General features: G+C 45.0%; 1 protein-coding gene across 1 annotated transcript in view; it reads right to left on the minus strand.

Annotated features, from left to right (window-relative positions):
- Nucleotides 1–27130, minus strand: part of tmtopsb (teleost multiple tissue opsin b) — an 85203-nt gene extending 58073 nt beyond the window's left edge. The window contains exons 1-4 of the mRNA XM_070884051.1: nt 27060–27130; nt 25729–25800; nt 23239–23365; nt 6176–6406 (exon numbers count right to left, since the gene is read on the minus strand). Of these exons, the coding sequence (XP_070740152.1) occupies nt 6176–6406; nt 23239–23365; nt 25729–25800; nt 27060–27130 (501 nt within the window). The remainder of the gene's footprint in view (nt 1–6175; nt 6407–23238; nt 23366–25728; nt 25801–27059) is intronic.
- Between the last annotated feature and the right edge of the window lie 299 nt (nt 27131–27429).

Raw genomic sequence — 27429 nt, forward strand, 5'->3', positions numbered from 1 at the left:
TTTGGAGTCGTTCACGACTTTGGTCTGTTGTGGCAGAAAAGAGGATTCCTCACTGCTGCTGGTACAGCTATCCGAAATGGAAAAGACGTCCGAGACTTACTGGAGGCCATACAATTACCTCAGGAAGTGTCCATCCTGAAGTGTAAGGCCCATAACAAGGAAAATACCACAGAAGCTCAGGGAAATGCCCTAGCCGACTAGGCAGCTAAAGATGCCGCCTCACAGGGCGTTCCTCCAGAAGAACCAACACAGATGTGCAGATTGAAAGCACTCAGGACTCTGACACGAGACCTTCAAACAATGCAAGGCGAGTGCTCCCGAGAGGGAAAATGGACATGGATTGAGGCAGGAATTAAGCTATGTGAAGATGGTGTCTGGAGACAAAGAGTTACCGACAAGCCAGTCGCGCCACAAGCGCTTTTGCCTTTTTTAGCCCAACAGATCCACTCGTGGGGACACTTGGCCTCACAACAGATGACGACACAGTTCCAGAAAAGCTGGTGGGGTCGGGGATTTAAAAAACATGCCCAGCTGGTAACAGACCGCTGTGTGGTCTGCCAGAAAAATAATTCTGGACCCATCACAGTAATGCCCCAACTGAGGCTCCCTGCCCCTGTTGGACCATTCCAGCATCTGCAGGTTGATTATATATCTCTTCCTTCATGCCAAGGATACACTAAAATCTTGTCATGGTCGACAGATTATCTAGATGGGTAGAAGCTGTCCCAACTAAAAGAGCCACAGCCAATCACACTGCAAAGGTCTTGTGTAAGGATTACATTCCCCGATGGGGAGTCCCGAGTAGCATTGACTCAGATCAGGGAACACACTTCACAGGTGCTGTCTGCCAAGAAGTCTGTAGGTTACTGAACATTACGTGGGATTTACACTGTCCTTATGATGCACAATCATCAGGACAAGTAGAACGAATGAATCGAACTCTGAAACAACGGTTTGCCAAATATCACCAAGAAAGAACACCATGGCCCCAGGCACTACCAATAGTGCTATGTAGCATTAGGGCAACCCGAACAGAACTACAAGTCTAAGCCCATTTGAAATTATAACAGGAAGACCCATGTCGCTGCCAGGAACTATCGATTTACAGAAAGCTGATGTTCACTTAATGAGTAACACTTTGTTATCATACTGTCAGAACCTAACCAATGCTATTAGTTCTGTTTCCCGACAGTTATTGGCAGCTTGGGGTAATCCACTCGAAGGAGGACACGACATCATCCCGGGAGTCTGGGTGTATGTGAAAAAGTTGCATAAAGAACCTTTGGGTGCCAAGTGGGAGAGACCTTACCAAGTGTTATTGACCACCCAGGCAGCTGTTAAAGTCCAAGGAAAGAAAGCCTGGATCCATGCTTCACACGTTAAATGAGCACCCGTAACTGAAGCTGAAATCTAATAAGGACAATTACTTTTTGCGAAAATGTATAAATTTACTGTATTATTGATTGTAGGTATTCTAGGCATATGCCTACTTCTTACTAGCTGACCCTCTACACCAAAGGGAAATAGTAGGGTAGCAAGGGAATTACATGTAAATATCTTTTTATATATGTCATGCATTTATGCCAAACAAGGTAACATTTCTAGGTGTTGGGTGTGTGCGCATATTCCTATTCACTCAAAGGGAGGGATTCCCTTGAGGCCAGTTCCCTTGAATATCTCGGAAATGGCTGAGTGGATAATTAATCAAAACAAAACAGGCAATGTGTTTCAGGATACGGAAAACTGGGCACGTAAATGGAAGTCAGCAGGTTACAATCTGACTACCTTTGAAGGGGATACCAACCGTGCTACAATAATTCTAAACGGCCCCCATTTTTTGTTATCACTAATACAACGGGAATAGGAAGACCGGGGGAATCGGTCTGTCTGATTAGAAACATCAAAGGAGGCCAAAATATGGGGTATAGTAACTGCTCCCGGAATTATAATATAATCAAGCCACGGAACCGTCCAAACTGGGCCGATGTGGGAATTTTTAACGTAACGGGGATTCTGAATAAAATAGATGGAAAAGCCTGGACAGGCCCCGGAGTGTTGTTGACAAAGAAACAACTAACCTTCATTGCCTATAATGGCACCTATTGGGTGTGTGGCCACAAGGCCTACCCTTGGCTGCCCCAGAATTGGACGGGATCCTGCTATTTAGCCTACATTGTGCCTTATATGTATCATATAAAGTCACTGTCAGAACATTTACACTGTCCTAAGAGAGCTATCACAGGAACAGAGAGGTTCTTTGCCATTCTGATCCCCAGGTATGGGACTGCCAGACTGGCAAGGGAATCCATTAACATGGCATCCGTTGTGGAACGGGTAGCCAATGATACCTCAGAGGCCCTAGTTAAAATCAATGCAGAAATGGTAGCAATCCGCACAGTAGCCCTACAGAATAGACTGGCCCTTGATTACATCCTGGCTGAAAAGGGAGGTACTTGCGCCCTACTCAGAACTGAGTGTTGCACATATATCCCAGATAGCTCTGAAGAAATTACCCACTTAGCGGAGCATATCCAAAAGGAGGTAGAAAAACTTAAGCAACCCCCATCATTCACTTTGTGGAGCGAAGCCACTGAATGGCTAGGTTCAATCGGAACTTCATTGGTGGAAGGTTTAATTCTATTTGTTGTAATTGTTTTACTTTTATATTGTTTGTTTATGTTGATTAAATGTTGTTGCGACCAGGCGGCTGTAGCTGCTGTCCCGCATGTGAGACACCTTGCAGGTCCCAGCAGACTGTCTGTACGTGGCACAGGGGTATGTTATGCTTAAGGGAAGGTTGTTTACTGGTTGAACTAAGATATCGATTTGGATTAAATTGGAATAAGGTTAATTAACCTACTAAAACCAGACTTCCATTGTGGCCACGTTGGAACTCGGGTTGGTGTAAATTTGTGTGGAAGCTACTAGTCCGGACATGTGGTGAAACACATCAACAAATTTTAGAAGGAAACTCTATTAACATGTATGAAATTATTTTGTAGAATGTTTAACCAGTGATACCTGATGTTTTATGATTCAGTTTGTGAAAGAATCAAAGGGGGGATTGATAGAGAATTCAAACAGGCTGCATTTAGACAGACTGTGAAAATTCACAGACCCCCAAGTCAAGGCTGCTGTGTGCAGTTCAGCATGTTGCATTAAGTCATCAATCAACTTGACATTTTAGGACCCTTGGGTAGCGAGCCAATTAAAAGGTTAAAATACTATTAATTGAGCCAATAAGGAGGCGAGTTCTTTTCTGTAAAGTGATCCAGGTATAAGCACAGCCATTTTGACCATGTGGTCTCAGAAGTACAAAGACCTGGCTTAAAGCCAAGAGCTTGTTGCTGTCTGCCAAGAAATAAAGTGACATTAAAACTACAATCGGAGTTCGTATTTCATTGGAAATTAAGAGATCTAACAGCCATCTCTCCTGGGGGGCGAGTTCGCACCGGAGTTCTGCTGAGGAGGACTCAGATGAGCCCATCGATGTTGGGGCTTCTGAAATAAGGTAGGAGGCCTGCATTCCAAGATGTTGGGGGCACTGGCAAGGGTGCCAGAGAGGTTGGCGGAAGTAGTGAGAAGCATGGAGGAGTCTACCTCCCGCATTGTCGACAGCTCTGCGCACTCCATGGAGCCCATTATTGCCAGTGTGTGAGCAGAAGAGCCCATCGCATGGAGACAGGTCCTAACTGAACGGTAGGTATGAAGATCTGCAAGAAAAGGTTGGTGAACTGGTTTTCTTCATTTCTTTTGCAGCGATTTTAGTGGATGGGGTCCTCTGAAGGATTTGTAGCAGTTTTTTTTTCATGTGTTGAAAATTTTTCATTTTTCCTGTTCCCTTCTCCCTGGGCCCGACTCTATCCTCGGCGTTACTTTGCCGAGGATCGAATTTGCCACCAAGAATCCAACCTACCACCCACTGCCACCCAGAATCGGCGTGTAAGGCCCATTTTTTCCACCGGGCGGTTTTTGCCACATTTTTCCACCAAACCTCTGCCCAAAGTACCGTCAGGATCTTAGCGGTCCTTTCAACGGTACTTGGGTGGAACTTAGGTTTGACCAAACTCGGGCCCAATAACTTGATATGGTTAGTGAAGTATTTGGTTAATTGGCACAGTACATTTTAACTGGCACTGATTTGTTTTATCTATGTTTGCAAAGGTTTACATTTTATATTAACTGCCCTCTTGACTCTCTTGCATATCTAAATCTCTGGAGTAATAAAGTATTTGAATGGCCCCGAAGCTTTTTAGCATAGGAATCATAGACAGTCCCTCAAAATCGAGGAAGACTTGTTTGCACTCCAAAAGTGAGTTCTCAGGTGACTGTACAGTCCTATACGGGAGTTACAGTCTCTAAGCAATATGTTCCAAAGAGCACAGGAATAGTGCAGCTTCAACTATAAGTAAAGCACTGAAATTATCTGTTCCATACTAATCCACACATTTTTGCAGTCATTAGTACAGCCTTGGTAATTAAAAAGAGCTTTACCAAGAAAGACACTGTTACACTTGGCACTTCTGTAGTTGATGTTACGGTGGAGCAATCTCAATATGCCGACTGTCTGCATTTTCACTGCTAAGACTAAGGGGGAGAAATTGGCCTCCTTTGCGCCTCCCGTTAGCGACTGCAGAAGGTGATAATGGGGCGCTCCCGGCTCTGTGACTGGGCGAGGCGAGAGTAGCGGCTGCGCAGCGCCCGGATGTGAACTTTGGGTCTGCCACCTGCAGCATTGCCAGGCGTCAACACCAGCAGCTGCAGGAGGTGTTGGAAGGGAGGCCGGCCGCTTGTGGAGTGGTATTTAAAGGTGATGCCACTTCTGTAATTAAAACATTTGTTTTCAACCCTTCGGTAACTTTTTAACATTTTACTGTGCCGCGGTTGATCAGCCCTACTCTCTGTTAGAGTGCTTAGGGGCTGATCGTCATGGATTGTGTTTGCCATTGATGAGGAGGGAAATTGATTTAATGCAGAACTTGCAGCAAAGGCCCTTCCCTTTAAGGGAGAGAAGGAGCCTTGGATCCTGGCAGTGCTGCACTGGACATTGTGTGGCACTGCACCACTACCACCCTTCTTACCGGCTTTAACTCTCCAAGGTAAGTGATAGCGCTTGATTTAGCATTCCGCTTCCTTCCTGGAGTGTTAATCCGGAAGTTCGAGTCGGCTTCACTTGCCTAGCGCCCAGTGATACTTTTGCGCTCCCGCAAATGTTAATGGCCCAAACAGGGCACTACGCAATTTCTCGCCCTAAATCCCTTATTCTGACAATATTACAAACATTACAACCACAACTTGAATTTATATAGAATTTAACATAGCAAAGCTTCCTACGGTGTTTCACTGGAACATTATCAAACAAAATTTGACACTGAGCCACATAAGGAGATATTAGGGCAGATGACCAAAAGCTTGGTCAAAGAGTTAGCTTTTTAAGGTGTGTCTTAAAGGAGGAAAGAGAGGTAGGGAGGCGGAGAGGTTATGAAGGAACTTAGGACCTTGGCAGCTGAAGACATGGCCACCAATGGTGGAGTGATTAAAATCGGGGATGAGCAAGGGGCCAGAATTGTAGGAGTGCAGATATCTCGGAGGGTTGTAGGGCTGGAAGAGGTTACGGAGATAGAGACGGGCAAGGCCATGAAGGGATTTGAAAATAAGAATGAGGGTTTTAAAATTGAGGGGTTGCTTAACCGGGAGCCAATGTATGTCAGCAGGCATGGGGATGATGGGTGAATGGGACATGGTGTGAGTCAGGATACGGGCAGCAGCGTTTTGGATGATCTTAAGTTTATGGAGGGTGCAGGATGGGAGGCCGGCCAGGAGTGCACTGGAATAGTCAAGTCTAAATGTGACAAAGGCATAGATATATTAAAAGGCTTGATTCCGGTTTGCTAATCAGAAGTTGCAGATATTTAGTTGCTGTCAGAGTTAGGCATCTTCAGATTCTACACCTATTCAACTGCAATTTGAATCCGTTCCCCATAATAAAAAAGAATATTACAATTATTTACAGTAGAAGTGTAGGACCACTCTTTTATGGGTCTATGAATCTGCCATCATCTTGAGGAAGCCAATTTTGACAATTTAAATGCAGGAAGCTGGTGCACATGTGACTTTGCTCTTGACCCTAATTACAGAAGTGCCAACAGTAAAAGCATCTTCAAGCACATCTTACCTGTTCGTTCAGAAATACATAGATAATGGGGTTGTAGACAGTATTGCTCTTTGCAAGGACCGATGGGATAATGCTGGCAGTTGGCGTGACCAGGCCAGGACGTCCAAAGGTTGCCATGAGTGCTACAATTCCATAAGGTAACCAGCAGAGCAGGAAGCAGATCACCATGGAAGTCATCATGAGCAGTACCTTGAGCTCCCTTGTATGTCCCTTGGACTTGTTTATCTTCACCTATTGAGACAAAATATAGGAGAAAGACATTTAGCTGAAGAACATAAATAGTTCAGGTGCTATACTAAACCTATATAACATTAAACTGGAGCTTGCTGTAAACTTGTCAATGATTTGTTAGTCCCAGTGGATGAGTAATTGATTGCATCAACAAAGGCTTGGAAAAGGCACTTTTATATTTTAATCTATCAAACCAAATCACCTTTTTTGTTCTGGGGGACAGGTTCAAATTGCAGTTGAAACGGTGTAGAATCTGAAGATGTCTAACTCTGACAGCAACTAAACTTCTACAATTCCTGATTAGGGTAATATATATATAACTCCACCTGTGGACTACTGTGGCACTGCAGCCAGTGCTTTGTACAAATAAAAGAGGGAACAGGTCACCTGACTAGAGAGTTCTGGAGTGTTCTGCCATCTTAAGGCTGTGTGTGTGTTTGTGAGTTGCACTGAAGATATAACAATGGCGATGAGAATGGGATAATCGGAAAAAAACAGCTGCAATTTTTGTTGGTGGAGGATTCAGCCAACCAACAGAGAGACTTTGAGAGCTTCTCTGTTTTGATTAACAGCTACAAATCCAAGGTAAATTAAAGCACACTTGTCTGAACTGCCAGAGTTCAGATGGCTGTGCCTATGGGAATAATAGGGCGTTTGGGGGAGTTTCAACGTGACCGTGAAAGTTTCGGAGTGTATATGGAGCGGCTAGAAATATTTTTCACTGCAAATAATATCATCGACGTCTCCAATGATGAAAACCATAATCGGGTGGTGTTAGAACAAAAAAGGGCTATTTTCTTAACTGAAGCAGGGCCCAAGGTGCATGAAACCCTGAAAAATTTGCTTGTGCCTGTCAAGCCAAAGGACACAACTCTTAAGCAGATTCTAACAGCAGACCTTCCTGAGCCCCTGGAAATTGCTGAAAGTTATCGTTTCGGAATATGAGATCAGTTAACCGAAGAAAATATCAGTGAATACATTGTAGCATTAACTGTAATTTTAGAAACTTTCAGGACCGAGCATTGCGTGACCACTTTATTTGTGGGATGAAAAATGATGTGATCAGAAGAAAGTTGTTGACAACTCCTAACTTGATTTTGGATTTAGCTTGTCAGACAATGAACATAGCCGACCAATATTCCCGAGAATTTCATACTATTTCCAGTCGTCAGACAACCGAGGTGAATTGCCTGCAGGTTAAAAGTAAAAGGCAGTTGAGCCCCAACTGGCAATGGTAACAGAGCATTGAAATCCTGCTATCGGTACCTGGGACAACACATTGCTCAAAGTTGTTCATATGTGAAGGCAGAGTATTTCATCTGCAGGAAAACTCGGCATCTTGCGAAGGCATGCCGACTGAAGGGTAAACCAGCTTTCAAAGCTATAAGTAGAAATCCCCAGAGACTACATAGCATGGAAGAAAAACAATAGGACCTGGAGATTTTAGAGCTACACATCATCAGGAGCACGAGATTAACTAACAGCGCTTCGAAAAATATCATAATTCACATAGATGTTGCAGGAACCAAGATACCCATGGAAATCGACACTGGTGCATCCGTGAGTGTAGTACCGGAGACGCTGTACCTCGACAAATTGCGTGATTTCCCATTGGAGAAATCCAAGATAGAGCTGCGAGGCTACTCAGGCGAGAACATTCCTGTGGTAGATCATAATATCTCCAAGTTTGCGGATGACACTAAACTGGGTGGCGGTGTGAGTTGTGAGGAGGATGCTAAGAGGCTGCAGGATGACTTGGACAGATTAGGTGAGTGGGCAAATACATGGCAGATGCAGTATAATGGGGATAAATGTTAGGTTATCCATTTTGGGGGCAAAAACACGAAGGCAGAATATTATCTGAATGGCGGCAGACTAGAAAAAGGGGAGGTGCAACGAGACTTGGGTGTCATGGTTCATCAGTCACTGAAAGTGGGCACGCAGGTACAGCAGGCGGTAAAGAAGGCAAATGGTATGTTGGCCTTCATAGCTAGGGGATTTGAATATAGGAGCAGTGAGTTCTTACTGCAGTTTTACAGGGCCTTAGTGAGGCCTCACCTGGAATATTATGTTCAATTTTGGTCTCCTAGTCTGAGGAAGGACGTTCTTGCTATTGAGGGAGTGCAGCGAAGGTTCACCAGACTGATTCCAGGGATGGCTGGTCTGTCATATGAGGAGAGACTGGATCAACTGGGCCTTTATTCACTGGCGTTTAGAAGGATGAGAGGGGATCTCATAGAAACATATAAGATTCTGACGGGACTGGACAGGTTAGATGTGGGAAGAATGTTCTTGATGTTGGGGAAGTCCAGAACCAGGGGACATAGTCTTAGGATAAGGGGTAGGCCATTTAGGACTGAGATGAGGAGAAACTTCTTCACTCAGAGAGTTGTTGACCTGTGGAATTCCCTGCCGCAGAGAGTTGTTGATGCCAGTTCATTGGATATATTCAAGAGGGAGTTAGATATGGCCCTTATGGTTAAGGGGATCAAGGGGTATGGAGCGAAAGCAGGAAAGGGGTACTGAAGGAATGATCAGCTATGATCTTATTGAATGGCAGTGCAGGCTCGAAGGGCCGAATGGCCTACTCCTGCACCTATTTTCTATGTTTCTATATCACTGTACTGGTGAAATACAAGGATCAATTTCAGAGCTTGCCTCTATTAGTAGTGGCAGGAGCCAAGCCTGCCTTACTAGGAAGAAATTGATTGGGATTACTGAAGCTGGATTGGAGTGAGATTTTTCATGTTGAAATGAGATTTACATCAAAGGATGATGTCATCAAGAATTATCCGAAGGTGTTCTGCGAAACAGGCCGTCCGATCCAAGGCTTCAAGGCGAGTGTCAGGGTGCAGAAGGGCGCTAGATGCACTCAAGGAGAAAGTTGAGCAAGTACTCAAAAGACTAGAAACTGAGAACATTATTTCTATCACATTGATCAGATTTTGCCTACAGACGTGAAAGTAGTTGAAGGTCGGAATGATTCAATTATTTCTGACTCATCAGACAGTTTTGATACACCAGTAGCATATCCTACATCCAATGTACTAGAAACAAATCCAAGAGAAAGTCAGAATTTAAGTCTGAGTCCGAGTCAGGCAGACAAACAGTTTGAAGTTAGAGAGAGTTCAAATGGAAATCAAGGGCATTCCTTGGAGGAAAACTTTCCTCAGGATCAGCCTCGAATGAGTTTAAATTCAACACCATGTTTGGAAGGTTCTGTTCAAGAGTGAAATTATCCTCTTTGAAACAGAAAACAAGTGGTTAAGCTTGATTTGTAAATATGGCAAAATAAGTCCATATCTTTTGTTATGTATAACCATGCAAGCTATGTATGATGATTATGTTGTTACACTTCTTCCTCCTTAATTAAGAAGTAATTATAACATATATAGCTCTACCTGTGGACTACTGTGGCACTGCAGCCAGTGCTGTGTACAAATAAAGAGGGAACAGGTCACCTGATTGAGAGTTCCGGAATGTTCTGCCATCTTAATGCAGTGTGTGTGTTTGTGAGTTGTACTAAAGATATAACAATTAGCAAACCAGAATCAAGCCTTTTAATACAATTTACATCCTTATATGTAGTAGCAATGGGCTCAGGGTAGAATTTCTGTGGCGCTTTCTTGATCGCCTGCCATAACTTCAACAGAGGATTGGTGGGAAGTCTGGAGAAATGACAAAAACAGTGGAGAATCATCACAGAAGTTACTGCTGGAGGTCTCAGTGATTTGGAGAGAATGGATAAGAGAATAAGAGGAGCAAAGGCTGGCAATGTGATAAAGAGAAAGAAAAGAAAAGAAAGATTTGGATTTATATAGAGGACTGGGAGTGCAGCAGAGTGTGTGTTGGGATGGATTACTAACCTTCACATGAGTAAAGATATCTGTGGACTGGTGGGTTGTCCTTCAGGTTGAACGGTAGTGTAGGGAGTAACCACAATGATGCTATCTAAGGACCTGTATGGTAGCAGAAGCATCTGATGTAACTAAAGTATAGAGATATGAATATAAACCCCCTTGAGTCCTCTGATGGTAAAGGAGTGAGCAACTGATGAATACAGACCAGAATTTTCAAATCCAGGTCTTTGCTGAGATAACTGATCTCAGCTTGGGTGCTACAGTGGCATCTGTGCTCGAGGGACAGGAAAATGGGCCAAAGTACCTGCTCCTAGTCACTGTATAGTAACTTGTGCTGAAAAGTCTGCTGGTTGATAGATAAGCTTAATCTCAACAGATTAGAAAGAAGGAGGTTGGTTGGTGGGGTGGTTGGGGAGGTGAGGAGGTAGTTAACAAAGTAAGTAAAACATTATATGGTATATGCATGGTAACCCTGAAAATATATTTCAAATTAAGCCAGGAAAGCAAGGCTAAGAACATACATTTAAATTAGTTAGAAATAATTCTAAAACACATTACTTTAGCCTAGAAATGACTGTTTGTGATATTGCTATATGATTGCGTAAATGACATTCCTGTGCATGTTAAGCTAATAGAAACATTTACCTGTTCATTATACGTGGATTAATGTCTCTATTCAAATAGTGAAGAAAAAGAAAAGAAAGATTTGTATTTATTTGTCTTTTACGACCTCAGGATGTACCAAATTGCTTTGGAACCAATGAAATACTTTTGAAGCGTAGTCACTGTTGCAATGTGGAAAACACAGCAGCCTAGTTGCACACAGTAAGCTCCCACAAACAGCAGTGCGATAATAACCAGAGAGTAATATAATATGAGCATGTAAAATGTGTACAGGTAAACATGTTCAATTTTTGCAACCAGTAACTTCTAAGCTTTAAAGTTTCTCAAAACGATAGAAATGTATGCCTTAATCGATCTTAGTATAGAATGGTAGCTGGAAGCCAGATGATCGGCTTGTTTGGGATGTTCGAAACGCAGTTGGAAATGTGCTATTCTGCTCAGGCATCACTGGAAACAAAAACTGAAGTTCATCAAGTGGAACTATTGCAGGAAGCTGCTCAAGAACTAGCAGCTCAATACTGAGCAACCATAAGGCGCTGTGAGCCATTAGCAGCAGCAAAATTGTATTCCACCACAAACTGTAACCTCATGGCCCAGCATATCATTCACTCTACCATTACTATCAAGCTAGGGAACCAGCCCTGGATCAATGGGGAGTACAGAAGAGCATGCTAGGAGCAGTACCATATGAACCTAAAATGAAGTGCCAACCTGGTGGAGCTACAATACAGGACAACATGTGTGCTAAACAATGGAAGCAGCATGCTATAGACAGACCTAAGAGATCCCACAACTAACGGATCAGATGAAAGCTCTGCAGTACTGGGAAATCCAGTTGTGAATGGTGGTGGACAATTAAACAACTAGCACGAGGAGGAGGCTCCATGAATATCCTCATCCTCAATGATGGCAGAACCCAGCTTGCGAGTGCAAAAGACAGCCAGAAGTGCCAAGTGGATGATCCATCTCAGCCTCTCCCTGAGATTCCCACCATCACAGATGCCAATCATCAGCCAATTCGATTCACTCCACGTGATATCAAGAAATGGCTGAGCACACTGTTTACAGCAAAGACTATGGACCCTGTCAACATACCGGCTGTTGTGTTGAAGACTTTGCTCCAAAACTAGCTGTGCCTCAAGCCAAGCTGTTCCAGTACAGCTACAAGACTGGCATCTACCCGACAAAGTGGAATATTGCTCAGGTATGTCCTGCTCACAAAAAACAGGACAGATCAAATACAGCCAATTCCAACCCCATCAGCATACTGTCAATCATCAGCAAAATAATGGAAGGTGTCCTTGACAGTGCTCTCAAGCATCACGTACTTAGCAATAACCTGCTCACTGATGCTCAATTTGGGTTCCACCAGGACCACACTGCTCCAGACCTCATTACAGCTTTGATCCAAACATGAATTCCAGAGGTGAGGTGAGAGTGACCACCCTTGACATCAAGGCAGCATTTGACCAAGTTTGGCATCAAAGAGCCCTAGTAAAATTGAAGTCAATGGGAATCAGGGGGAAAACTCTCCACTGATTGGAGTCATAGCTAGCACAGAGTAAGATTGTTGTGGTAGTTGGAGACCAATCATCATCCCCCAGGACATCGCTGCAGAAGTTCCTCACGACAGTGTCCAAGGCTCAACCATCTTTAGTTGCTTCATCAAAGACCTTCTAAAGTTAGAAGTGGGGAGGTTCACTGATGATTGCACATTGTTTAGTTCCATTCGCAACGTCTCAAATAATGAAGCATCCTGTGCCCATATGCAGCAAGACCTGGACAACATTCAAACTTGGGCTGATAAGTGGCAAGTAACATTCGCGCCACACAATTGTCAAGCAATGACTATCTCCAACAAGAGAGAGTTTAACCACCTCCCCATGATATTCAACAGCAATTAAATCCCACAACAGCAACATCCTGGGGGTCACCATTGACCAGAAACTTAACTGAACCAGCCACATAAATACTGTGGCTGCAAGAGCAGATCAGAAGCTGATATTTTGCGGTGAGTGACTCACCTCCTGGCTCCCAAAAGTTTTTCCACCATCCACGAGGCACAAGTTAGGAGTGTAATGGAATACAATCCACTTGCCTGGATAAGTGCAGCTCCAACAACACTCAAAAAGCTCGACACTATCTTGAACAGAGTAGCCCGCTTGATTGGCACTCCATCTACCACCTTAAACATTCACTCCCTCCACCACTGGCACACCATGTCTGCAGTGTGCACCATCTACAAGATGCACTGTAGAAACTCACCAAGGCTTATTCAGTAGCACCTCCCAAACACGCGATATCTACCACCGAGAAGGACAAGGGCAGCAGGCACATGGGGACACCAGCACCTCCAAGATACCCTCCAAGTTACACATTATCCTGACTTGTAAATATCGCCATTCCTTCATCGTTGCTGTGTCAAAATCCTGCAATTCCCTATCTAACATCACTGTAGGAGTACCTTCATCACACAGACTGCAACAATTCAAGAAGGTGGCTCACCACCTACTGCACAAGGGCAATTAGGGATGGACAATAAATACTGGCCTTCCCGGTGATGCCCACATACTGTGAATGAATTTTAAAAAACATCTCATAGATCCCTACTGACACTCAAATAGCGTGGCTCATGATTTTTTTTTAATGCATTGTATATGTACAATGTTTAAAGATAAGCAAATCTTGTTTAAATATTGGATTTTAAGGAGGATACATATTTGTGTGGCAGTGAGTGCATTATAGTAGGTTTTAGTGTCCTTGGGCTTAAGATGAGAAAAATAAAAACATTAATCAAGGTTCTAACTCCTAATCATCATTCAGTGACTCTTAGGACATGAATGGCTTGGATGTGTGGTGGGGAAATTGACACTTCGACACCAGTTCCCCTTTAAATGATTATGGAGTATAGAGTTGTAAATCAAACATAAATATACTCCAGCTGAAGACATGACAGAATATTAACCACATTCCCATTAAGAAAGATGCAAAGTAATCAATGCCACGTGAATTTACAAGGGCATTTTTCTTGGATTTCCTCAGGAGTTAAAATCATAGAAGACCTAGCTAGCTAGCAGAAGATTAGATGTCATTTGCAGTATTGGCTGTAAAAAAATCAATGCTGATTTGTTTTCTAATTCTCCAACTTTTGCATTACACAGTGTGAAATTGGCATACAAAGTCTTAATACATTTGTATTAAATTATGTAAGCTACCATTTTAACGAGCATTAATTCATTAATGTTAAGACTACATATTTGTGAAATAGAGATCTGAGTAAATAATTCCTAGATCTAAATACCAGTGAACATGCAATGATTAGCATTTACCGCTGGATTCGATCAGCAGGACTCCTCTAACTCAACTGGACCCATAAGGAATAGATTGTGTTTTCCAAATCTTCCATATAGCTGTCATGAGCTATACTGCACAGCTATTAGTTTCAGATAAATCTATGTAACTTGCTGTTCAAAATATGATGATACTAGTAATTACTTAACTTCTGAACTTTATTTGTCAGCACTTCATATTTGTGACTTATTTAGTGTAACATCTCACTAACTCAAATATTTCTTTCTTATCTTTACAGTTGCTGGAATAAATCTATTTTTCTCCGTTTAATTTGTTGCGAACAAAATCAAAGATGATCTGGAGATTGTGAGATTTAACATGTTGATTACTTGAGATTGCAGAGATTAACATGTAGAGTACCTGGCAGTATGTTGCAGAGATTACTGCTGCTGAATGTAAATTTATCCCCTTATATAAATACATTTTGGCATCCCTTTGTAACCAGAATAATTAAAAAGAATTGTTTATGGCCTATGACAAAAAAACATCTTTATTAGTTACCCTGAAAAGCTGGTGGTCCAATTGTTTTTAACCACAGAGTGACTTGCTAGGCTAATTTCGAGGGTATTAAGAATCAAGAATATAGCATAGAAATAGAGTCATATGTAGCAACGACAAAAATTTGCATTTATATAGCACCTTTAAAATAGTAAAATGTCTAATGGCATTTCACAGGAGTGTTACTAGACAAAATGTGACACATAAAGAGATTTTCGGACAGGTGACCAAAAGCTTGGTCAAAGAGGTAGGTTTTAAGGAGCGACTTAAAGGAGGAGAGAGAGGTAGAGAGGCTGAGAAGTTTTGGGAGGGAATTCCAGAGCTTAGGGCCGAGGCAGCTGAAGGCATGGCCGCCAATGATGGAGCGAAGAACTATCACTGTAAAAACAGCTTCTGACTGAGCTGTTGGGGCAATGAACTTCTTGCATTGTAAAGTGCATCACAGTCCATACAACTGAAATGTAACTAATGTTTAAGAGTTCAAAGGATATGGAAGGCAACTAGTGATATTCAGTCTGGGTAACGTTACTCCTCTAGCTATAGCACATCAATTTAGATATTAACCCTGGGTTGGGGTTGGTTGTTAAAATAACTGAATTTGACATTGTGACCACAACTCGGCTCCAATATGCCAACTTCTGGGTTTAACGGAGACGCATTTGGGTGCCTGCGAGCAACTTAAGAGCTGAAGTGAGGAATTTAATGAGTGCAGGCGGGCAAGTACTTATGCTGCAATTAACTTCCTTAGGAGACGTTAATGAGGTATTTTTCAATTGAATTTAACTTAGCTTTAAATCTCAAATGTCCAGCATGGGTATGCTGGGACTGGGGAAACTGACCAGTGAAATGGAGGCAAAATTGAGCCGCAGTTCAGGTGGGTATTTAAACTTGCGAGTGCCCCATCTGAATAAAACCTCATTTATTACAGATAGTGTCTCAGTGCCATTTGGCAAACGTTTGCCAGAGAGTTCTTGTGTTGATACAACTTTTTCTAAACTTCGGAGGCTTTTAAACTGACAAGATCAGGATGGAAGATGCGTTGGATGTGTTTGTCAGCACGTCAGAAGAGGAAGAACATCACCATCTACGGCAGCGGCAATGTGCTGCGATGTGATCAGCACATGCTTACGGGGGAGGTGCACAGTGTCATGTATCTCACACAACTGTACACAACTCTATCTTACCATGCTATACATGACTGCAACTAGAGATGACCTGTAACCACCAGCATACCTTACCACCAGGGGTGCACTTGCAGGAGACACTGGATACCTGTCCCAGACAGGTATATAAGGACAGGTCTCAGGCAAGTGTGGCAATCAAGAGCTGTGTAATAAAGGTGCAGGTCCTAAGTGACTTTGACTTCAGTATGTGCCTCGTGTGAATCTGTACTGCGGGGACAGGACTTTACAGTGGCAACGAGGATGGGATTATAGAATCCAAAGAATGGGGAACAACGGCTCAGATGAAAAATACAATGCTGGAGACAATTGGGAGGACTTTATAGAAAGGCTCCAGCAAAGCTTTGTAACCAAAGACTGGTTAGGTGACGACAAGGTAGACAAGAGAAGAGCCCATCTCTTGACCAGCTGTGGCTCGAAAACATATGCTTTAATGAAGGACCTGCTGGCACCCGAGAAACCAGCAAGCAAGTCGTTTGAAGAGTTGAGCACACTGGTAAGAGACCACCTGAAGCCAGCGAGCAGCCTACACATGACCAGACACAGGTTCTACAACTACAGACACTGTGTGGGCCAGAGCATACCCGACTTCATGGCAGAACTTCGGAGGTTGACTAGCTTATGTGAGTTCTCCGATGAACTAAGGAGAAAAGTACTGAGAGACTTTTTTATTGAAGGAATAGGCCAAGCAGTCATATTCCGAAAGCTCATAGAAACCAAGAACTTGACCCTAGAGGCAACAGCATGGGTTGCACAGAAATTCTTGGCAGGCGAAGAAGAAACGAGGTTGATCTACACTGCGGGTATGACAACTAACGAAACATTGGAACAAGGGGTTCACAGTGTGAAACAAGCTGCTACCCCCACACACAGACAAAGGCAGGAGAGCAGGCCCTCAACAGCAGGCAGTGGTGCCAGAAGCCATCAAGGGCCACATGAATGGCCGTTCACACTTCATCAACCCACAATGCGAGCAATCAACTACAAACTAAGAGAAGCTCAAAAGAGATCAGCCAGACGCAGCTCATTCTTTGGAAACAATGGAAGCGGTCTGTGCTGGAGATGTGGGGGAGTCGATTTCAGCATGCTGTTTGCAGAAACTGCGACTATACAGGGCATCTGGCCCGCATGTGCAGAAAAACGGCAGCTCGGCTGGTATACGAATCGGAAAGGTCAGAAAGCAGACCAGAAGACGGTGGGGACAGTACCCGGGACACCGATGTACAGCGGATCAATGGCCACTGCTCCTACAACAAGACGCCTCCAATAATGATAAGGGTCCTACTCAACGGGATACCCGGCAACATGGAACTGGATATGGGAGCGAGTCAATCTCTCATGAGCGCTCAACAATTTGAACAGCTATGGCCGCACAAAAGAGACAGACCAAAACTCACAAGGGTCGACACCAAACTAAGGACCTATACCAAAGAAATCGTCCCAGTCCTCGGCAGCGCCATGCTCTCCGTCACACACAAAGGGACAGTGAACCGACTTCCCCTGTGGATTGTCCCCGGAGAACTCCCAGCACTGCTGGGGAAAAACTGGCTGGCAAAACTAAACTGGAAATGGGATGATGTTCATGCCATGTTGTCAGAGGAACGGACCTCCTGCTCAACAGTTCTAAGTCGATTTGAACATTTCTTTCAGCCAGGTGTGGGCACCTTCAAAGGGGCTAAAGTCAAAATCTACATCACACAGGATGCTCGACCGGTCCATCACAAGGCTAGAGCTGTATCCTGTGTGATGAGGGAAAAGATTGAACATGAACCTAGAGAGGCTTCTTCGGGAAGGCATTATATCACCCATGGAATTTAGCGACTGGGCAAGTCCCATCGTCCCAGTCATGAAGCCTGATGGATCCGTACGGATCTGTGGGGACTACAAATCTACCATAAACAGAGTCTCCCTATAGGACCAATACCCGCTGCCTAGAGCGGAGGACTTACTTGCCACATTGGCTGGAGGTAAACTTTTCTCAAAACTAGACCTCACATCTGCATATATGACGCAAGAATTGACCGAGGAATCCAAGCTACTCACCACCATCAACACACATCGAGGCCTTTTCATGTACAATCGATGCCCATTCGGCACCAGGTCGGCAGCTGCTATATTCCAACGCAACATCGAGAGTCTGCTCAAGTCCATCCCAGGGATGGTTGTATTTCAAGATGACATACTTATCACGGGCAGGGACACCGACTCCCATCTCCGCAATTTGGAGGAAGTACTAAAGCGGTTGGATCGGGTAGGCCTAAGAGTTAAGAAATCCAAGTGCCTGTTTCTCGCACCTAAGGTTGAATTTTTGGGCAGAAAGATTGCCGCTGATGGAATCCGCCCAACAGAGTCCAAAACAGAAGCAATTCGCCTGGCACCCAGGCCCCGGAATGTCTCAGAACTGCGCGCCTTTCTTGGGCTACTCAATTACTTTGGGAACTTTATGCAGAACTTAAGCACGCTGCTGGAGCCTCTCCACGTGCTACTCAGAAAGGGGTGCGATTGGTTTTGGGGGGACGCCCAGGAATTCGCCTTCAATAAGGCACGCAACCTTCTGTGTTCCAACAGTGTTTTGGCTTTCCTTGATCCAGGTAAAAAGCTAGTTCTTACATGTGATGCGTCAGCGTACGGGGTCGGGTGCGTTTTACAACATGTCAACAGTGCGGGTAAATTGCAACCCATAGCTTATGCCTCCAGGTCACCTTCGCGGGCGGAGCGCGGGTACGGAAGGAGGCGCTCGCGTGCGTGTACGGTGTCAAAAACGTTTTCGGGGCCAAGTTCGCGTTAGAAATCAACCACAAGCCCCTCACGTCCTTCCTATCCGAGAGCAAGGCAATAAACGCCAACGCCTCGGCATGCATTCAAACAGTCGGCACTCATGCTGGCGTCTTACGACTACACCATAAGGCACAGACCAGGCACAGACAACTGTGCCGATGTGCTTAGCTGGCTACCATTGGCGACTACAGAAGGATCTGATGGACAGGACTGTGAGATAATCATGGCAATCAATGCCTTTGAGTCCACAGGTTCGCCCATGATGGCTCGCCAAATCAGAGCCTGGACGGCCAGCGACCCCACGTTATCCTGAGTAAAAAGATGTGTCCTAACCGGTGACTGGGCAGAGGCTCGCGATGGCTGCCCCGAGGAGATCAAACCCGTTCATAGGCACATGCATGAGCTATCACTACAAGCAGACTGCCTGATGTGGGGCAGCCGAGTAGTTATGCCTCTGTGAGGCAGAGAGGCATTTGTCTGGGAGCTCCACCGCGAGCACCCGGAGATCATTCTCATGAAGGCCATAGCCAGATCCCACGTCTGGTGGCCTGGCATTGACGCGGACTTGGAGCTCTGCGTCTGATGGTGCACCATTTGTGCCCAACTAAGTAATGCCCCCAGGGAGGCTCCACTGAGCCCCTGGCCCTGGCCCACCAAATCGTGGTCGCGGGTGCACGTAGACTATGTGGGCCCATTCATGGGCAAAATGTTCCTCGTAGTTGTAGATGTATTTTCAAAGTGGATCGAATGCACCATTTTAAACTCGAGCACAACCTCCACCACTGTGGAGAGCCTCGCAACCATGTTTGCAACGCACGGAATCCCTGACATATTGGTCAGTGACACTGGTCTGTGCTTCACCAGTGCAGAATTCCAAGATTTTATAATTGACCACGGCGTAAATCACGTTACGACGTCACCGTTCAAGCCGGCCTCCAACGGCCAGGCGGAGTGAGCAGTGCAAATCATTAAACAAGACATGCTTAAAATCCAAGGTCCCACGCTGCAGGGTCACCTGTCACGACTGCTGCTGGCATACAGATCTCGTCCGCATTCATTGAGTGGGGTTCCCCCCCCTCAACTGTTGATGAAAAGGACTTTAAAGACAAGGCTCTCATTAATCCTCCCAGACATGCACAAAATTGTTGAGGCAAAGTGCCATAAGCTGACCGAGTACCATGACCGAAATTCGATGGGGAGGTGGAATGAGATAGGGGACAAAGTGTTTGTAGTAAACTATGGCAGGGGTCCCAAATGGCTTGCAGGGACAGTAATGGGCAAGGAAGGAAACAGGCTACTGGTAGTACAAATGAACAATGGCCAAACCTGCCGGAGGCATGTAGACCAAGTCAAAAGCAGATTCACCAACAACACTGCTGAACCAGAGGCAGACTACAATGTGGAACTCACACCACACCTGGTGGACAGACAGAGGGAACAACCTGAGGAAAGGGCAATCCCAACAGACAGCCCAGGCGAGACACCAACAATCACACTAAACGAAACAGACAGCCCAGGCGAGATACCAGCAACCACACCCCAAAAGAAAAACAGGCACCAAGGCAAACAACTGAACCACAACTAAGACGCTCCACGCGAGAGCGTAGACCATCTGAGAGACTGAACCTATAAAGATAATAAGACCTTGGGGGAGGGTGATGTAATGTATCTCACACTACTGTACACAATTGTATCTTCCCATGCTATACATGACTGTAATAAGATATGACCTGTAACCACTAGCTTACCTTACCACCAGGGGTGCACTTGCAGGAGACACTGGATACCCGTCCCAGACAGGTATATAAGGACAGGTCTCAGGCAAGTGTGGCAATCGAGAGCTGTGTAATAAAGATGCAGGTCCTGAGTGACCTTGACTTCACTATGTGCCTCGTGTGAATCTGTACTGCGGGGACAGGACTTTACACACAGGAGGGAGGTGCACAGGAGGGTGATCCACAGGAGAGGGGCTGAGGTCACAGGGTTTACAGAGGCACAGCTTCACTGACCTCTCAGAAGAGCAGTGCTTCTGCAGGCTGAGGTTTTCACGTCAGGAGATGGCAGACATCTGCAGCCTCTGAGAAGAAGACCTGCTCCCTACTGGACCTGGTGGCCACACATTGCCAGTGGCTGTGAAAGTCACCACAGCCATCAATTTTTTTGCCTTTGTTTTCTTCCGGGGCACGACCGGAGACATCTGAAGGGTCTTACAGTCCGGTGATGGATAGATTATTTGCCAGGGCTGGGAGTTTTGTAAACTTCTCCTGTGATGACAATTATCAGATTGTGTGGGCACTTGGATTTGCCTCTCTGGTTAGATTTCCAGAGGTACATGGTGCCATCGACTGCACACATGTGGCAATCTGAACAACACCACAGCAACCAGGAGTTTTTTTTAGCAACCGCAAGGGATATTCATCCATCAATGCACAGGTGGTGTATAACCAAATGAACCATAAGCAGATCTGTGCCATGTTCCCTGGGAGCTGCCATGATGCATTCATACCGCAACAGTCCAACATTCCAGGGGGCTGAAATTCAGGGCTGCCATAATTCTGGTGCACTTACCGTCTTTTTTGTGCGATTACCGCCGCTATTTTTGTGGCGGCCAGTCGATTGATTTTCAGCGATTTAAAAAAAAACTGGCTTCCGCTGGTAATCAGGAGTTTGTAGCAGTGTGAATGGGTTGATTGTAGCGGGATAACCATGGGGAAATTCAGCCTTCTGATCATGTGCAACTAATAAGCCAACTGCTCCCTGGCCGCCTTAAAGGCCAAGGTTTGCAGCTAGGCCCTGAGGAGGAAAGGAGTTCTGTTGAAGGATGGCTGGTGCTGCTGGATCAAGAGGGCAAGTAGATTTTCAGACATCGAGTTGGACACCCTGATGCAGGCTGTGGAGGGAAGGAGGCGAGTCCTTCACCCTGACGTGGGGAGACCCACCTGCGAGGTCTTTACAATTGCATGGAGAGAGATTGCTGTGGAGGTCACATAACCGCACCTTTATCCTTCTCTTATTTCCCATCTTCACTGTATAGTCACTGAAGCAGCATTTCATTGTTGCGGCCTCTATACATATATACACACACACTTATACATATATATATATATATATATACACATTTATAAACACACATATATACATACATATATATATACATACATATACATACATATGCATATGTATACACACACATATACATACATATGCATATGTATACACACACATTTACATACATACATATACACACACATACATATACACACACATACATATACATAGCAGACTGTGGCAATTACAGAGGAATATCGCTTCTGTCCATTGCTGGGAAGATCATTGCCTGCATAGTGCTGAACCGACTCATAGCTAGTGTCTCAGAAGCAAATCTTCCAGAAACACAATGTGGCTTTCGACCTGGTCGGAGCACAGCGGACATGATCTTTGCACTCAGACAAGTGCAGGAGAAGTGCATTGAGCAGAATATGGACCTGTACGCTGTATTTATTGAACTCACTAAGGCCTTTGATACTGTCAACAGAGCAGCGCTGTGGTCAATCTTGACGAAACTTGGGTGCCCAAGGAAGTTTGTCCACATCATCGAGCTGTTTCATGACAACATGACAGGTGAAGTGCTCTCAGACGGCACAACCATGGCCTCATTTGCCATCTCAAATGGAGTAAAACAAGGTTGTGAACTCGCTCCAGTTCTGTTCAACCTATTCTTTACCTGCGTCTTGAACTATGCCATAAAAGACTTGGAGTTTGGGGTCTACCTGAAATATCGATTAGATGGTTCACTGTTTGATCCACGCCGCCTTGCTGCAAAGACCAAAGTACAGAAACGACTCATCCTAGAGGCACGCTTTGCTGACTACTGCGCCCTCATGGCACACAAGGACAATTCATACTCAGCAAATTTGCTGAGGCAACAGAACTGTTTGGCCTAACCATCAGCCTTAGTAAAACCGAGGTTCTCTATCAGCCTGCCCCTGGCACCACAGCACCTGCTCCCACAGTCTCCATCGGCAGTATACAACTAAAGTCAGTGGACAGCTTCAAGTACCTTGGCAGCACCATATCAATTGATGGGTCCTTGGACAAGGAGATTGATGCAAGGATCTGTAAAGCCAGCCAGACACTTGGTCGCTTGCGCACTAAGGTGTTGAGTCACCACCACATCCGACTGTCAACTAAATTGTCGGTGTATCGAGCAGTCGTTCTCTCATCTCTCCTTTATGGATGTGAGACCTGGACACCCTTCGGGCGACACACAAAAAAGCTGGAAGCTTTCCACATGCGCAGTCTCAGATCTATACTCCACATATGCTGGCAAGACCGGGTGTCAAACCTTGAGGTTCTGGAGAGAGCACAATCAACTAGCATTGAGGTGATGATCATGCGAGCCCAGTTCCGATGGGCTGGACATGTCATCCGCATGGATGAGTCAAGGATCCCTTGTCAGCTTCTTCACGGCGAGCTCTGTGAAGGCCGAAGACACCAGGGGCGCCCCCGCAAGCGCTATAAAGATTGCATTAAGGCTAACCTCCAGTACTGTGTCATCCGACCAAAGGACCTTTGAGAATACAGCAGCTAATAAAATCCGGTGGTGAACCCTCACGAGGACTGCTTGCCAGATCTTGAAGAAAGCTGATGTCAACACCTGCGGGACACTAGAGATAGACAAAATCAGGTGGCAGTACTGTCAGCATCAGGCACATGGAACTTCCCTTGTCCAGTGTGCAAGAGACTATGTGCATCCAGAATTGGCCTATACAGCCACTTGAAGACACATGCCATTGATGATTAGCACAACAACGTCTTTGTTGGATACGACAGACACCAAGGACATATACACACACATACATATACACACACATACATACATATATATACATTTTTATATATATATATATATATACATATATGTTACACACACACATATATTATATATGTGTGGATTTGCGCAATGGAGGCTCCCTTTCATGTCACAGTTACAGCTGCATGTCAGGGACACACTTTTATGCACTCATTTCTGAGGTGTCATCACAGTGGTACTTACCAACCATTCTTTGTTTTGCAGGCCAAACTTGCTGATAATAGAATGGAGCAAAGGGGGACTGGTGGTGATGAGGCCGGCGACCAAATCGTCACACCCTTGGAGAGGTGGAGGCGCTCGTCGAGAGACATGCTGCCTTCCCTGTGGCCACAGGTACTTGCGATGTCGATGTGGGTAAATGAAGGGCCTCCTTTAATCCTATCTCTCTCTGAATGCTCCATTGACTACTTTGCCTTTCCCTCTGAAAGTCTCCTAGTTGCAGCCTCCATGCATCAATTCCCCACCTTCCCTTCACGACAGCCCTTCTCCCATCTATGCTTGTAGATCAGACCGCCTCTGTGGCCTTCGGTACTGGCAATGCTGATGTGGGCAGCATAGGTGAGGCCCTCCTTCCATGCTATCTCTCCGTGAATGTGCCAGCGTCTACTGAGCCTTTCCTTTCAAAAGTGTGTTAATTGCAGCCTCCATGCGTCAATCCCCGACCTTCTCTCACGGCAACCCTTCTCCCATTAATGATTGCAGATGAGAGGCTGAGTGGCAGCACAGGACAGAGAGAGCCAGCACCTGTTAGCCCAATGCCAGGACTAGTCACAACCCCGGAGCCCAGTGTCAGCCAAGGACTGACCGAGGCACCACCTGTCAGCCCAGTGCCAGGCCTCAATGACACCCTTGAGGACACAGGTTCCAATATGCCTATTGACAGCATAGAGGACATTGAGGGCTCCAGCCTTGCTGACACCCTGGAGCGCACTCCATCTTTTGGGGACCTCAGTGATGAGGAAGAGGAAGTGGAGGACACTGCTGGCACTAACATGTCACTGCTTCCACTCACACACGCCAGCTCAGACACTAGGAGTGTGCAATCCGATCTAATTCAGATAGTTCAGGGGTCTGCACTGGGTGTTGCACCGGGGCATAGAGGGCTACTGGGCTAGGCAAACTCAGGTGCCATCTCTCCGGGGGGGGGGGCAAGTCTGCACCGGAGTTCTGCTGAGGAGGACTCAGACGAGCCTGTCGATGTAGCAGCTTATGAGAGAAGGGTGGAGGCCAGGCATTCCCAGATGTGGGGGCACTGGCAAGGGTGTCAGAGAGCCTGTCGGAAGTGGTGAGGAGCGTGGAGAAGTCACTGTTGTAATGTAGGAAATGCGATAGCCAATTTGGCACAGCAAGCCCCCACAGACAACAATTAAATAAATTACCAGATAATCTGTTTTTATGTGTTGTTTGAGGGATAAATATTGGCAAGGACACCGGGAGAAACTCCCCTGCTCTTCTCCGAATTAAGCTGGGGTATCTTTTATGACCACCTGAGAGGGTAGTCAGTTTTGTATATATAAGTATATATCAGTACATTTCCATATATATCATCAATCTTCCTTGGAAAAGATCATTTAGTAGCATTGAGGGACCTTGACAGATCTTATTTACTAAGCATAATTGAATTCAAGTGTATGTCTCTCCTGTTAGACTAGGCATCTTCAAAGCCCTACTGCTACACAGAAATGTTATTTAACATCACAAAGTATCAGTTCAATTACTTCTTCTAGTTGCACAAATCGCTATTTTTAAAGTTTATTTTCAGTTGCATCATTTTTCTGTTCAGAAGTCAACTTGTTCCATAACCACATACCCACAGGCAAAGAAATCATGATGGGAATTTGAAATGTGTGCCCAGCACACATTAAATCCAAAAAATACCTTTCTTTCAATTTTGGAGCAGCCATGCGCTCTGTAATGTTCATATTGCTGTCGACTCAACAAAGCTCAAAGTCTGTGTAATTGGGCCGAAAATTGTGGCCTCTCCGGATGCTTACCATGTCTGCACATACCCGAAGAAGCCTCGCAAATGCCGGTTCTCAGCACGTGATGCACATGCACTGACAACCAGCTTTTGCGATTTGTCCAAAGCAAGACTCTAACTCTTTTGTCTCTACACTGTAACATCACTTGAACAGTAAACAATCTATATTTCATTACCTGGAAATAGAGCACCTTAACTGTGTATTCTTTATGATCTGAACATTAACATTGATGATTTTTCTTCTTCTTCTTCATAGGCAGTCCCCCGGAGTCGAGCATGACTTGCTTCCACATTAAAATGAGTTCTAAGGTGACTGATGAGACCAATGCGGGATATACAGTCTCTGTCACAGGTGGGGCAGGTGGTGGTTGAAGGGACGGGTGGGTCAGGTGCTTGATTTGTCGTACACTCCTTCTGCTGGTTGTACCTGGCTTCTGCGTGCTCCTGGCGAAGAGACTCGAAGTGTTCGGCGTCTTCTCGGATGCTTCTCCTCCATTTTGAGCGGTCTTGGGCCAGGGATTAACAAGAGTCAGTGAGGGTGTTACATTTTTTCAAGGAGACTTTGAGGGTGTCTTTGAAGCATTTTCTCTGCCCTCCTCGGGCTCACCTGCCGTGACATAGCTTGGAGTGGAGTGCTTGTTTCGGGAGTCTAGTATCGGGCATGCGGACAATGTGGCCCGCCCATCGAAGTGATCGAGCGTGGTCAATGCCTTGATGCGGGTGATGTTGGCCTGAGAGAGAACATTGACATTGGTGCGCCTATCCTGCCAATGAATTTGCAGGATTTTGCAGAAACTATTGGTGGTACTTCTCCACGGCTTTGAGGTGCCTACTGTACATAGTCCATGTCTCTATAGGAGGCTGGGTATCACTACTGCTCTGTAGACCATGAGCTTGGTGCCGGGTTTGAGATCCTGGTCTTCAAACACTCTTTTACTCAGATGACCGAAGGTTGCACTGGCACACTGAAGGCAGTGTTGGACTTCATCATCGCTGTCTGTCCTTGCTGATAGTAGGCTTCCAAGGTATGTCCAAAGTCTCATCATGGATCTTGATAATCGGGGAGCAGTACTGTGTGTCGGGGACAGGTTGGTAGAGAACCTTTGTTTTACTGATGTTTAATGTAAGGCCCAGACTCTCATACGCTTCAGTGAAGGTGACCATCATGATGATTATACATTACAACAGTCACTGCACTTAAAAAAGAAAGTACTTAATTGGCTGTAAACATCTGGAGTCGAGAAAGGTGCTTTATAAATGCAAGTTCTTTCTTTTTCTTTCTTTTAAGCGGAGAAAGAACTTCCCTGACTGAAACAGATAGCCATAAAAATTAGAATCAAATTGTGCAGTGAATTTAAGTTTTGCAACAAGTATCTTCACTGCCACATTTGAACAATGCAGAAATACTCACCCTTGACTTAAACTCATTTGTCTATATTATTTTAATGGCCCTGAAATTCCTGTTTGGCCTTCCCATGGGCAGTTTAGAGAAAAAATACACACCTACCTTAAGCTGGTGCTCACGTTGGACCTTCCGATGCTGTGGCCTCCTTCGACTGCGAGTCGCAGCGCGTGCATGTCGACGCGTGAGCAGGCCTCGAGCTGGACTCACATGGCTCTGGGCAGCCAATCAGGTAAGATATCATAGTAATAGGAGTTCCACAGGGAACTAAACTCCTATTACTATGATTGTGATAGAGCCCGAAACACCCAAAACACATCCCTAAACACCTAAAACACTAATAAAAAATAGAAAATAATTACACTACATTCATTTAAATTAAATTTATTAATGTCTTAAAAAAAATAATTTCCCGATTTTTAAAAAAGTTTTTTAAAATAAACTTACCATTGTGGGAAGGGTTTTTAATGATAAT

This window comes from Pristiophorus japonicus, chromosome 6 (assembly GCF_044704955.1).
Source record: "Pristiophorus japonicus isolate sPriJap1 chromosome 6, sPriJap1.hap1, whole genome shotgun sequence".
Taxonomy (NCBI): Eukaryota; Metazoa; Chordata; class Chondrichthyes; family Pristiophoridae; genus Pristiophorus; species Pristiophorus japonicus.